The 14,399-nt window shown below is 38.1% G+C and overlaps 1 protein-coding gene across 1 annotated transcript in view; it reads right to left on the bottom strand.

The window, feature by feature from the left end:
* The window catches only part of TENM3 (teneurin transmembrane protein 3), a 352,902-nt gene that overhangs the window by 55,093 nt on the left and 283,410 nt on the right, over positions 1 to 14,399 (bottom strand). Inside the window, 5 exon segments of the mRNA XM_009277346.2 lie at positions 1,508 to 1,769; positions 2,167 to 2,286; positions 3,336 to 3,552; positions 11,402 to 11,548; positions 14,071 to 14,097. Coding sequence (XP_009275621.2) covers positions 1,508 to 1,769; positions 2,167 to 2,286; positions 3,336 to 3,552; positions 11,402 to 11,548; positions 14,071 to 14,097 — 773 coding nt within the window.

Here is a 14,399-nt window from a genome sequence, read left to right as displayed (position 1 = left end):
TGAATCTGATAGCCAGTTTCAACCACATTTGAAATAACAGTAGAAATCTCTAAAGATAATTCAGTTCCTTTAGGGTTTATTAAAAAAGGGGTCAGGTAGGGAAGAAGTAGCCAAGTTGGTACTCTCATGAGAAAAAGGCTGAATGCAGTCTGTGGGGGAAGGACTGGATGTGGCAGATAGCTGGAATTATAGCAATGGGTGGGAATTAGTAGGAATCCAGACTTCATTAGTCCCACTGCTCATGAAATGACTTGTTTACCTACACATCACAAGTGTTTTTTGAAAATATGTATTTTCTGACATTCCTCTACTATTACTTTTTTCTTGATTTATACCCCATCTATCTAAGCCATTTTCCATCACTTCAGGAACTGAATCTATCATCTGTTGCCAAAACAAGTAAATCAGAGCTGTTTTTCAGTGGACTGTGTTTTGCAAATACTTTCTTTTAATTGACTTGCAACTGTCAAAGGCACAGAAATGATAGTGAGGATAAAAGCAACAATTTTCTAGCACAGTCTAGATTTGTATGAGCGTTTAGTTGTAATTTCTTTACATCTTTACTTTAAACCTGCTCCTACCATGAACTGCTTAATGATTTTGTGCTTTTCTTAAGAGCTCTGCATGAAAACATTTGAATACATTTTCTACATTTCCCTTGAAGAGACAAGGACATTTCTTAGTGAATGGGAAAAAGAGTGCCCTATGTAATTATGACATGAGAGAAGGGAGAGAAAGGAGAGGGAGAGAGGGGAGAGGGAGAGAAAGAGGGAGGCAGAAAGAGTGCTGTTTCACTAGGAAAAGTTTTATCAGAAATAACTAATGAGATAAGTATTACTTGTTGAAATGCAACTCTGCTTTAAGAGTTGAGGGAGACTATATTATGATTAGTTATCTGAGATGGAGGAATTTAATACATCTATGTTAGAGAAAAAACATTCCAGCCACAGCTTTTTCCATTTAAAGCAAGGTTTTGATGTTAAGTCTTACTTTCGGTATTACAAGTTGTGAAGTAGATTAGCACACACGCTCATTGGCTTGTAAGCCTGTCCTTAGTGTTACAGAGAGTTCTTTTAGTTTATAAAAATCTGAGTGTCATGCTATTTATTAGGACTAAATAGATAAATTGAACTGTATGAGTCTTTCAGACATAGTGGAAAAACACCTTTCATTTTCAGTTTCCGAGGTGCACTTCTAAAAAGAGGGCACTCAAAAAAGTCAGATGTACTATAATGTGTCCATTTTGATGGGCCAGCGCCTGATTGCTGAAGACATTCTGTAAATTAAATGATGCAAACAAATATAAAACCAGAACCTGGTGTACATAGATGAAATTTTAAAAATCATCACATAGAATAAATAAATTGGTCTGAAAATAATCACATATCGCAAATTTTTAGCACTTACTCAGAATTATTTATTTTTCAACAGTAGTTTGCACTCTTTTCATTATGGTTGCTTAATACTAGCCTGTGATAAAATGCTGTTTATTTGTAGCACACTTTACCTGTGTCTCTGGAATGATAGGACTATCTTCAGGAGAAATTCTGAAGAAGGTGGATAAAGGTGATGACACGATAACGGGGTTTGGCCTTACAAATCCGCTCAGATCACAACTAGGAATGTCATTCTCTTCCTTCTTCATGACCAGGGTATCCATGACATAAAAGACATTCCAGGGAATCCATACTGTGTGATACTGTGTCAGGAACGGTGATCGCTCAAACACCAGTGTCAGAGAGGCACCACCATTTGCTACCAAGTCAAACCTAGAAAAAAAACCCAACAGGGCTAGCTAGTCAGCAAATTCCCAAAGCCATCCACAGCCTTCATTTTATGGATTGATTCTTCATTCCATTGTACTGCTCTGAAGGCAGAATGGCTCTACTGGGAACAATGGAGAAATCAATTAAATTATATTACATAATACTTCACGAAGAGAATAGAGAGTTTGGGATTCTGCGTTTAAATTAAGCAAGCCCTTCTACTTCTACAAGTATATAATCAGCACATTTTACATTTGAAGAATGTACAAAGTACAACTTTGGTCAATCACTTTTTCCATGTCTTTTGTTTCCATTATTTTATTAGCTTATTTTTACAAGCAGCTCTTCAGTAACGCCTTTGCTGTCTTTATGACTTAGAAGTGCTTCCAAGGGAACTTACATTCCATCTTGGCGAGTGATTGTATATCCATAGTCTGGATAGTGTAGAAAGGAGACGTTGACTCCAATGAGTGGCGTTCCATCAGCAGTTAATACTTGGCCCCTTATAACAGATGCAAGACTGTGAAAAAGATGCAGGATCAAATTACAAACTTGCTTTTTTAATTCTCTTTTTAATGAATAAAAGCTAGTAGAGTGAAAACACACACATGCATCTCTACATGGTATCAACTACCATTAAAAAAATTTTTTTGAGACTCTAACCCTTTTACAAGTTCACATAATTTACACTGTATAAACAAATGCCTCGAAATCTACAGATAATAATTTTGTTCCAATATTGTTGATTTTACTTTGGTTCATTTTGCCTGTATTGAGTTACTAAGACCAGAAATTCACTGAAGAATTTTAAGAACTTATAAACTCTTGATGTTCCCACTGTAAGTCATACCTCTGGCAGACCCTTAAAGAACAACGTACTTTTCAATTAGTATCAAAGCAATCTGTAAAACTGCAGGGACTATGAAGTACAAAATTTAAAAGAGCAATAAGGAACATTTGTGCAACAACTTTTAATCAACTGCTGTGCCCAAACACATTAATGCTGTTAAATTACTGCAAACGCAGTTGTTCTAGTGTAAATCATGTTCCTTCACTCAGTGAGATCCCAGACACCTGCTTCCTGTTACTGGTTTATTTTCAGGTCATTACTGCTTCATAGAGCACCAGTCAAATAGTTTATGCAATTATACTGTCGTGCACTTAACAGTTCTATTACATTAATTCATAATTTATATTATTTAGTGAGCTCAGTTTAAAAAGTGCAGCTTTGCTTTTCCTTCTGAAGTGTTTTCATTGCTTTGATGTATTTCCAACTGTGCTAGCCCAAATCAACTGGTTAAATAAAGATTTATTTAATCATTAATGAAGTGCCCTGTTAGAATACAGGTACTAAACATGGCAAGTACCTTCTGTAACCTACTGGCACTGGCAATTTGAATTTTGCAGGAAATGAGACAAAATAAGCAATTTGATACATTAAGAGAAAAGGTCTCTACTGAAAGTCCGTGCCATGAAATTTGCAGTCACAGTGGATCTTCTCCTAAACGTGAATCTCTCATGCTCTTCAATTTCTTTCATATTCATGAGTAAACGATGAGTCATGCTCACCTCTTATTAAAAGGACTTTCTCCAGGTATGACATGAGTGCTGTCTGCTCCAATGAGAAAACTGATCCGGTCATAAAATGCTTTGGCAGCTTGCTGAGATGGCGACTGTTGGCTTTGGCTGATAATATCTTGGGGATCAGGTAGTCCACGACAGTAAGGCTGGTTTTGGCAAGAACTCTGCAAACAGCAGTCAGGATCCATACAGTCAACTAGCCCATCTGTTGGCAGAAAGTCACAAAAATGAAGAAACTCTTCCTCCTGTCCCCTTGCATGTGAATGAGCCAGCCAGCAGAGAGATTAAAAAAATTATGTAGTATGAAAGAATACTAATAATTAAGATTTTAATGAATTCACCTTCAATTGAGGAAAGAGAGTTTGTTTCCACCGACTTCTTAAACTCCCATGGAAATCCATGCAAGCTGAATACACTCAGTATCGTGCATAAATTAAACCTATTTATTCGATACTTTTCTAAAAACACGTTGAACAAACCAGAAAATGAAGGCACTCAGGCTCTGCATACACTGTTAACTTATAAATATTAAACATTTTAGGTGGGTCTAAGTAGCTTTTATCTGAGGTTATTTGGCTTGCTAGAGAAAAGAAACAAGTAACTCCCACTCTGCTGTTTTCCTGAAGTTTTTTAGCATACCTATGCTGCAAGTAGCTTTAAATATTTCACAACATTTATCAAGGTGGATTCCTTTATACCCTGGCAGAAAGATTTTGTTGCTAGTGGCAAAGGCAATATCCACAACTATTTTGCATGAAAATGTATGAGAGAACAAAATCTGTGTTTAACATTTAGATTTTATTCTGAATAAACTGATGAGGAATGCTGGCCAGTATAAACAAGATTTAAACACATGGGTGCTTTTATGCTTATGTGCTGAAATATTCACATATAATGAGCATTAGAACTGTCACATCACTGGAAATCTAATTTGGTGAAAGATTAAAATCAAGATCAAATTGATAACTACTAATTTGCTGTAAGTAAAGTCATAAGGAAAATGAGCCTGGAAATGTCAGCTACAGAAAATTTCTAGATGAATGTAATATGGTATCACATAGCTGATAATTGTTTCCCCAAAAGAACAGCAAGACTGAAATAGCTCAAACATTTTATTATTCCATTTAGACTAGAGAGGGAGCTTGCTTGCTGCACTAAACTGAAAAATATACCAATGCAGCACTTGGAGGAAGCCCATGACTGCTTCTCTCGCAAAATAATCTGCTTTAGAGTTAAAACTTCTTTCTGAAGGGAAAAATATAATCCATTTTTGTTCAATCATATGTTGAAAGAGTGTAAGTAAACAGAGATCTTCTAAAGGTATTCCTCTAAGGATTGCTGTGCTATGTGGATCAGTTAGAGGACTGGCAAAATAGTAAAGGACTGGGATTTCTATTCTTTTGTACATCTAAAAGTCTTATTTAACTCAGCTGACATTGAAGTCAGTTCAGGGAAAATAAAAGGGATGAAAAAGTCATTGTTAAGTATATCAAAGTTTAAACTTTTTTAAGAAAAAAGAAAGAACACTGATTTTTTCCTGGGATAAGGATACGCCAGAGGGTCGTGTTGCCATTCAGATAGACCTCAACAGACTGGAGAAATGAGCTGACAGGAACCTCATGCAGTTCAACAGAGAGAAGTGCAAAGTCCTGCACCTGGGGAGGAACAACCCCATGCACCAGTACATGCTGGGGGACAACTGGCTGCAAGGCAGCTTTGTGGAGAAGACCTTGGGAGTCCTGGTGGACACCAAATTGAACATGAGCCAGCAACATGCCCTTGCGGCAAAGAAGGTGCCAATGACATCCTGGGTTGCATTAGGAGTTTTGCCAGCAGATCAAGGGAGGTGATCCTTCCCCTCTACTCAGCACTGGTGAGGCTACACCTGGAGTGCTGTGTGCAGGCTGGGCTTTCCAGTACAAGAGAGATGTGGGCATACTAGAGAAAGCTCGGTGAAGGGCCATGAAGATGGTTAAGGCCTTGACACATCTCTCCTATACGGAAAGACTGAGAGAGCTGAGACTGTCTAGCCTGGAGAAAAGAAGGCTCGGGGGGGGGAATCTCATCAATGTGTACCGATACCTAATGGGAGGGTGTAAGAAAGACCACCTTTCAGTGGCTCCCAGCGAAAGGACAAGAGACAATGGGCACAGAGTGAAACACAGGAAATTCTGTCTAAACATCAGAAAAACTTTTTTTACTGTGAAAGTGGTTGGATACTGCAACAGGTTGCCCAGGGAAGTTGAGGAGTCTCCGTCCTTGGAGATATTAAAAACCCAGCTGGACACAGCCCTGAGCAACCTGCTCTACTTGATCCTGCTCTGAGCAGTGGGTGGGATTAGATGATTTCTGGAGGCTTTTCCTCAAACAGTCTGTGACTCTTGTGATTTTCTAGTCTCATTCTTGAACAACATGAAATCCTTTCCTAGCTGAAGTACTGACCTCCCTTCCTGGTTTTAATTCCAGAGGTCTGGATCAGTGTCAAAGCTGGGGGTACTGATGGTTAAAAGCATAGTTTTGGGTTTTTATATTTTTGTATGGTCTCCCAGGCAATATCTGGTGCAGTTGCCAAAGAAATGCTCAAATTTTGTCATTCATCTTTGTTAGTTTATAAAAAGCAAATGTACATCTGGAGTATAGTCTGCAGGTCATAAAACTGCATGAGATCGACACCTTCTGAACTAATCAGCTGGAAATGCATTTTTACAAGCCTCTCTGCTAACATCAATCAGAGAAAGAATCTCATTTTCACCAGCCAAGATACAGGGATACACTGTTTGCTATTTTTCTGTGGAGTTTATCAGCAACTTGCGCAGGTGAGTGACGGATGGTTATGAATCTGACTCCTTATAACTTGAGAAAACATTTTTCATTCTTTCTCTGTACTTACGTGGCTAGAGCTATCTAGTACCACTAAGTTGAGTACTCTATTGTACTGTGTGAAGCAGAGTAAAATTTCCTTTCTGAAATAGCTCTGCAAAATTATTGATGAATTTTGTGTAGCCTGAAAAATGTGACTTAGCTCAACGCTGGCTTATCAGTTATATCACTCAAATATGATAATGAAATTATAAAGAAAATAGAAACTCCTACAGCCAGCTGGACAATCATTATCAGTCTCAGATGGCTATTCTGTATTTCTTTGTTCTAGATGTAAGTGGTTCTTCCATACACAGAAGACATAATGACTACATTATTGTTTCCTTCCTCAAAAGCTAAAGTCTAGCTGTAAAAATCTTGACTAATGTTACTTTTCCCTTTGTTGCAAAATGCAAAGAATTGCAATGGAGCATGGTCTGTTGATAAGATTGCTTATTTGGAGAGACTAATAAAACCACCAAAACATTAAATGAGAGGAGTCAAGACGAGGATTCCCACACTTATGGATGACTGAAAAATAAGATGTACTAGTGGGCGTGTTTGCTTTTGAATGGAATTTAAAGGGTAGATATAAAACTGCTGGAAGGAATTAAAAAAGGGGGACAGAATAAGACCCGGGCACAAGTTCTGCCAGTGTCAAGGGGAGATCGTGGCCAAGGACCTACATAAATCACATTCTTGGTAAATAAGTTGATTATATATTGAGGCAACAAAAAATCTCCATGAAGTGAAATTCAGTGCCTACATAGGAAGAAAACAGTTTCGGAGCTACAATGCTGGCCGTCCCACCAGGATGGTTTTGGTGACTGTGGCACACTAAGGCAAGAGGCTGGAAAGGACAGAAAACTATTAATAAACCTCAGTTTTCCTCACATAGCTCAATTTTACAACAGGCTATAATGAATGGACTCCAATATAGACACCAAAAATGACTGCCTGTAGGAGCAGCTGGTTGGAAAAGCCACAAAAGCAGAAATAGCCCTTGATTTATTCCTGAGCAGTGCACAAGGACCTTGTTCAATGTTACTACTGCAGTATCTCTATAAGTATACCTATAACGTACTCAAATTCAACATTCCTGTTGGAGTGAAGAAGTCTAAAATATAAAGTGTCGGGCTCTAAATGAGCTGTCACTCCAGAAAGAAATCTTGGAGTCACCGTGGATAAATGCTATGGATGTATCAACCCAGGACTCCCCAGCAACCATACATGCAAACAAAAAGCTGAAGAATAATGGGAGGTGTTGGAGCACAAACCAGAGAACATGAGCATGCCACTGTATCAGTCCTAATTCAAGTACAAACTTCCTGAAATTTCCTGAGCTTCGGTTATCTTTGTACTTAGTAACCCTTCTGACATTCAAAACATTCTGTGGTAGTAATTTCCTACTTGAATTAGCAGCCTGCTAGTATACCAAAGAAAATATAAATTCACATTTGTCCAATTATATTCTTTTGCTAAGCATTTGCTATTAGCCACTGTCAGAGAAAAGGCCCTGGTTTAGGTAATCTTTAGGCTGAATTTGTACTACCCTGTGACAATGCTTATCAGGAGCAGGCTATCCTAGCCTATGCAAGTAATTACAAAAATACAGTAGTGGTAAGTACACTTTGCTTTATTACAGTATTTATTTTCATTTTCGTAATAAAAGAATATTAATAATCCCTTAAATCCTGCTGGTGGAAACCTGTAACTACTCTTAATAATTGGATAGGAGCTAATAAAAAGCAAACTTAACAAAGGAATCTGTTCAATAAAGACCTACCTAAACTAAAGAGTAAACAGCTTATTCTTCCTACAGTGATGACAAAACATGGCCCACTTTGTTAAATTATAATAGTGACACATTTTTCCCAACTAAAGAAGTGAGGCTTATTCCACCCACGGATGACTCTGACTTCCCCTCTCCCCACAAAGTCATTAGGAGTTTAATTCAGCCTAAGGTCTCTTGTTGCACACACATTCCTTGTGGGTTGCTAAAATGTAAAGAAAATCCTGTATTTTATTATCCAAATCAAACACATGGAAAAATAAAGAGTGATCCTTAGAGAGAAAGGAAATGATCTGCAAGACTCTCAAAAAACTGTATTAAAAGGAAGATGAGTAAAAATCATCCCATCATACGTCAATAGTATCTAGAAGGGAAAATGATCAAGTGTGCCTTGATGTCATTAGCATTTCCTATGGAGAATATTCCCATTGAGGTCCTTGGGATGCTCACGTTCACAGAATTTGAACAATCAGTCCCAGAAAGAGCTAAGAATCAAAGGAGCAGCAAATACTGTTATTAATGAATTATATTAATATATGAAATATATTTTATCCAGTGGAGGATGAAACATAACATTAACCACAGCATATCAATTAGTTAACAACCAAGATAACTTTAATTATATAACCACTGAGCATAGTGCGATGTAAATCACACTACCTGCAGTCATCGGTATAAATTCAGCGTAAGTGCTCAGATAACCTAATCTCCCACAATAAACAAATACAGCAGAGGCATCCTTGCGCCATTCCCTGTAGCTGTCTGGAATTTGAATGGCTTGCTCAAGAGATTAGTGGGCTGATTGCAGGTACTCTTGGAAAGGGAAGAAACACCGATTCTCTTTCCAGGTGGGTTTCTGGCAAAGATGACTTTCTTCTCCCAGTTTTGTTTGGTATGCTTCCAGCTTTTAATTTAATTTAATTGTTATATTTTAACCCTTTTCCTCAGCCACTAGTCAAAGACTGAAGTGAAAATGCTCTGTACTGAAGCATATAAATTAAAATAAGGTCCACTGAAAGAGAAATGCCAATGACAAACAGCATTATATAGGTCAATCATGGCAAAACAACTGTTTGGCCAATCCCTTCCTCATACAGAGCTGCATAATGTCTGTAAAGGAAATAATGAAAAAAACTGAGAGGAAAAAAGCAACAAAATACCAGCATTAGACTTTTTTTTTCAATATTGTTCTTTCTTCTTGAACTTTAAGTCATCCTGTTAGATCCTTCTGCTCCAATTCCTCGTTCCTTTTCCCCTTTTCCTCACAAACAGCTATTACTGTTTTCAGTCTGAAGGAGCGTCTTCTTTTCCCTTGTTCTGTTTACGTGCATTCCTGTTCACCTTGCTCCTCTTCCTCTGTCCTGGTTCCCACTGCTCCATTATCTGCTCTTGACTCTCCTTCTGATATGTCACGTCCCTTATCTTTAATGTTTACTGAATCTGTTTTAGTCTATCACTGGACTTTCAACTTTTTTTTCCTACATAATCTATTTTTTTCCCTCCAAGTTGTTTATGCTCTAACCTAGTTTCTCCTCCTCCGTGCTTTGTCTCCTTTCATGCTTGCGGGTTTCTCTTTCTTCCTTATGTTCATAATCCCCCGGCCCACCTGAACTTAATTCCCCAAACAGCACATCTCTGCATGGATATGCTATGGCTAATCGTTCCTCTTGCACCCTTCCTACGTGCAGAAATTCAGCTTCACACTAGCTCAGATTGTGTATACCAGATTGCAACAGACTCTTTAGGCCCCTAAATGTGCAAAACTGACTCAAAATATACAATATGTAACGGAGAAGGATGACAAATCAAATGACGTGTAAAGCAATAAACAGCAGCACTGTTTTAACTGTGTTATTTATTTTCTTTGGGAAGTAAATGCTGCTGTTACTTATAGTTTGTGAAGTCTCAGATCCCAACTATAGTCGGGATATAAGAGCAAACAGCCAACCAGCAATGGCAAAAGCATACGGAGTCTAAAGCTGAAAAACAAAGTAACGGATGACTTTATCCAGGGGCCCTAATGGAGTTTCTTATCTCTGCTTTGAATCTGAAGGTGTTAAACAAAAAAAGAGTTGATGACAGAAGGGGAAGAAAGACAGACAGTAAAAGCATTATGCTGATCTAATATTTGACTGCATTCACATTTAATCTTGTTTTTGTGTGGTTTTTTGTGTGATTCTGGAGTCATGCCAAAGTCCCAGCCCCTCTACCTTCCCTACCCTACAACAATGATTGCAGATTGATTCCTTAAGTCAACAGTCCTGCCTGCATCTCGCTGCAGATTGTTACCTGTCACCTGAATGACAGACTGCAGAAAAGCAAGCCAAAAACCAAAGACTTCTGGGAGCATCCCGTTTCATCTGAGCGTTCACAGGTTATGGAGGGTAGACTGGGCAACCAATTGTTTCCAGCAACAGTATCATAGGTCAAAATGTAAACTCCCCGTTTGACCTTTTCTCTTGGTATAATTTCCTTGTGAGATCACTGAAAATTTGAACTGCTTTCTTTTTTTTTCCCGCCACTACAGTTCACTGAGTTGAGACTATGTTTTATTCCCATATAAAAGAACATTGCAGGGAAACTAAGGTGATACCCATCATTTTCTAAGTACATATCTCACCTGTCATAAGCATCTTGTAAGGCTTTGCTGATAGGCCATATAAAAGCACTGAATACTGCAGTGTATTCTTACAGGCTGTGCTGGTTTTGGCTGGGGGAGAGGTAAGTAGCTGGTATGGGGCTATGTTTTGGATTTGTGCTGAAAACAGTGTTGATAACCCAGGGATGTTTTAGTTACTGCTGAGCAGTGCTTACACAGAGTCAAGGCCTCTTCTGCTTCTCACACCACCCCACCAGCGAGCAGGCTGGGGGTGCACGAGAAGCTGGGAGGGGACACAGCTGGGACAGCTGACCCCAACTGACCAAAGGGATATTCCATGCCATGTGACGTCATGCTCAGCATGTAAAGCTGGGGGAAGAAGAAGGAAGGGGGGGATGTTTGGAGTGATGGCGTTTGTCTTCCCAAGTAACCGTTACGTGTGATGGAGCCCTGCTTTCCTGGGGATGGCTGAACACCTGCCTGCCGATGGGAAGGAGTGAAGGAATTCCTTGTTTTGCTTTGCTTGCGTGCGCGGCTTTTGCTTTACCTATTAAACTGTCTTTATCTCAACCCATGAGTTTTCTCAGTTTTACCCTTCCGATTCCCTCCCCCATCCCACCGGGCGGGAGTGAGTGAGTGGCTGTGTGGTGCTTAGTTGCCGGCTGGGGTTAAACCATGACACAGGCATAAGAGCTAGTAAAACGGGTGTATGGGTCTCATGGCAGTATTTCATCACCTGACTGTAAAACCTCCATTCCTCAACAGGTTCTCCCCAGTGTTAAAGATCCAGCTGGTATATCTTACCTCCTTCATTGTCCTTACTGTCAGTGCAGAGAGTTTCCATGGCTACGTCACAGCCTGCGCCCCTCCATCCTGGCTGGCAGACGCAGTGCCAGCCATTTTGGTCCAGCGTGCACCTCCCATTGCTATTGCACAAGCCAGGGCAGCCCTCTGTTGAAACAGAGAAAGAAGAAAAATCACAAGTAATTTAAATATTGCAATTATATAAAAAGAAAAAAAATACAAACAAGGGACACTTACTGGGAACAGGCCTTAAGAACAGCACAAATACTGTAATTGCACATGGAGTGGAACAGCAACATTACCTGGGGAACGTAATTCTTAACAAAGTGGCATCTTTGATTGGCCTGACACTTGAGACACCACTTACCTGTACAGGCAGGAAATAAATGCACCAATCCTCTAAATACCTGCAGGCCAGACAAAATTAAGTTTGATTTTTAAATTTCTTTTTTGGCAAAGTAACAAGAGATGAGTGCATAGTGCAAACACAGCTGTGTAAAATGATACATTTTTCTGTGCTCATAGAACAGATCATTATTTGCTCTATGCAGTGTTGGTTACTTACTGGCACAAATGTTTCAGCTCCCTGTTACTATGAACAAATCCCTCCAAATTCTTAAGTAGGAAAATGGGTATGATTTTAGGCACGTAATAAAAGAGAACATTAACTTTATCTGGTCTCAGAGTTGCCGTGTGTTCATGTGAAATTACAGTGCGTTAAATAATTGCACAAAGTATAGGCCAGTTTTAATGACTATACTTTATGCCAAAAATACATTCCTTTTCACAGAATAAGCAAAGCCCAGGAAATAGTGAAGCAGCTTAGCATCTATTCTAACAAACATTAGGATTCAGGCTGCATACGGATGGGACAGGACCAACAGGATTTCCAACTAAATGTAATAGCTGTGCGTATTTGATTACTTAGGACGGACAAAATGAAATACCATAAGGACCACAATAAAACATTGATAGACTGAACAAAAACACGGTAGTGACGTGCTTCAAGACAGATAGCAGAGAGTGATTTTTTGTGACAATCTCCCTAAGGCTTTTGTGCTGTTACCTTTATATCCTATCTTGTCTGCTTTTATGGCCAAGGAGGGAAAATTTGGGAAACAATTAAAATAATTTAATATATCCAAAATCGATAATTGTTTTCAGTCTAACATTGCATTAAAAAAAACAGTATCTGTCACTTTCTAGTGATGAAATCTGGCATGCAGCCAACATGATCTGTATGAGGATGAGAAAACTATAAATATGTAGATTTTGGTGTTCCTTATCTATGACTATGATAAGACACTGACAGAAGCAAGTACAGATATGGCACTAAGTATCTTATGAGAAGGTGGCTACAAATCAGATATTTTTGGACACAACAATTTTCTGCAAACTTCTATCCAAAAAAACTAAGTAACTGGCTAAACACTTCTTCACTTTGTAGAACTACTATCTTTGTGAACTAATCTACTGACCCGTTTTGGTTAAGCTTAGTTAAGCTTAGAAGTGTCTTTCAGAAGTAATAGTCTATTTTTTTCTGCTAAAGACTTTTGAATTTACTGACTCCTTTCAACCATGTTGCTCCAAATTACAAACATTCCCAGAAAAAAGTTATAAAGGGTGCTTAACTCTTGTCAAATTACTATTAGAAGGCAGAGAATCAGGAAAACCTCTTGTGAGGAAGTACGGTGATGCTACAGTTACGGATATTGTGGCACCATGCCAGGCTGAGATTAGTCTTGCTACTCTTATTCTTTCAGACTGTAGCTGCTAATAGTATTTGTTGACGTACTGAGAACTATTTTTTTCTTAATCTTTCTTCTGTTTAATTTATGGAAGACTTAGGTATTTAATTGCAATACTGACACAGTGTTTTAGGAGTCAACTAGGTACACTCAAGACTTATTGTGTGAAAGCCTGGATATTGCCATGAATATTGCCATATTCTAAAGAAAAAAACACAAATAAGGAATAGAGAAAGATACTCAGGGAAAGAGGGGTAGGAATATTTTAAACATTTTTCTAAATCAATTTTTTACCATAACTGAAGATACAAGAATCTTTGCTGTTTCATGTTAGGCTTTTGCATCCTTGAACCTTTTAACTGAAAATGTTGCACAGAGTATACAAGCTTTTTCTAGCTTCATACAAAATACAAGTCATAATTACCTATAGATTTTCTACATTCAGATAAACAAAAGCTTAAAAGCCTGGGGTATTCTATTGATCTGTCTATATAAACACACACATATCTATAATTTATCTGTTCTTTAGAACTAATGACACTTGTTCTGTGACAGGAGTATCACTTTGCTTCGTTTCCTAAATATTTAGTTTTGTAGGTAGAGGTCCAATGACAAAATTAACAAAAATGCACCAAACAGCAAATGAATACTATCTTCAGTTTTTGGTTCAAACAAAATCTAATACATGTATACAGTTTGTATATAAATGTATAATTACTGATAAAATGTTATTATATAACATAAGCAAGATTTCATTTTTAATTTGAGATGAGTTGAAGGTCATATGAGTTAAATCTATAATCATGGAATGTATGTAAGAGAAGATTCTTTTGCCCAGACTAGTACGTTTGTAACTATATATTCATATAAAAAAAGTACATGTAGGTATAGGCATGTCATCAAAGAGCAAATATACAGTACCTTTCACTATCTTATCCAAATAGTGAGCTTGAGAATTAAAAAGAAAAAAAAACAGACAGACATTTCAGAAGTGTCACATAAAACAAGAATTGTTCAGAATTCACATGCAAATCAAGCAGGTGCACCTGACATGAGGGGTCTTACATTACAAAATGAAAATGTATTTCAAGGCTTTTAAAAATGCAAGAAATTCTCTTTTCAGCAAACATCGTCACGATTCAATGAAACTATTTTAGAAAGGAGGCCTGCAGAAGGAAGAGATGCTACCTTTCTGAGACTACGTTTTTCTTCTGACTTCTCTTCACACGCTTTCATTTTCACATATTACA

Source organism: Aptenodytes forsteri, unplaced genomic scaffold (assembly GCF_000699145.1).
Source record: "Aptenodytes forsteri isolate BGI_AS27 unplaced genomic scaffold, ASM69914v1 Scaffold65, whole genome shotgun sequence".
Lineage (NCBI taxonomy): Eukaryota > Metazoa > Chordata > Aves > Sphenisciformes > Spheniscidae > Aptenodytes > Aptenodytes forsteri.
The sequence above is the reverse complement of the archived record's forward strand: the minus strand, read 5'-3'. Positions and strand labels throughout refer to the sequence as shown.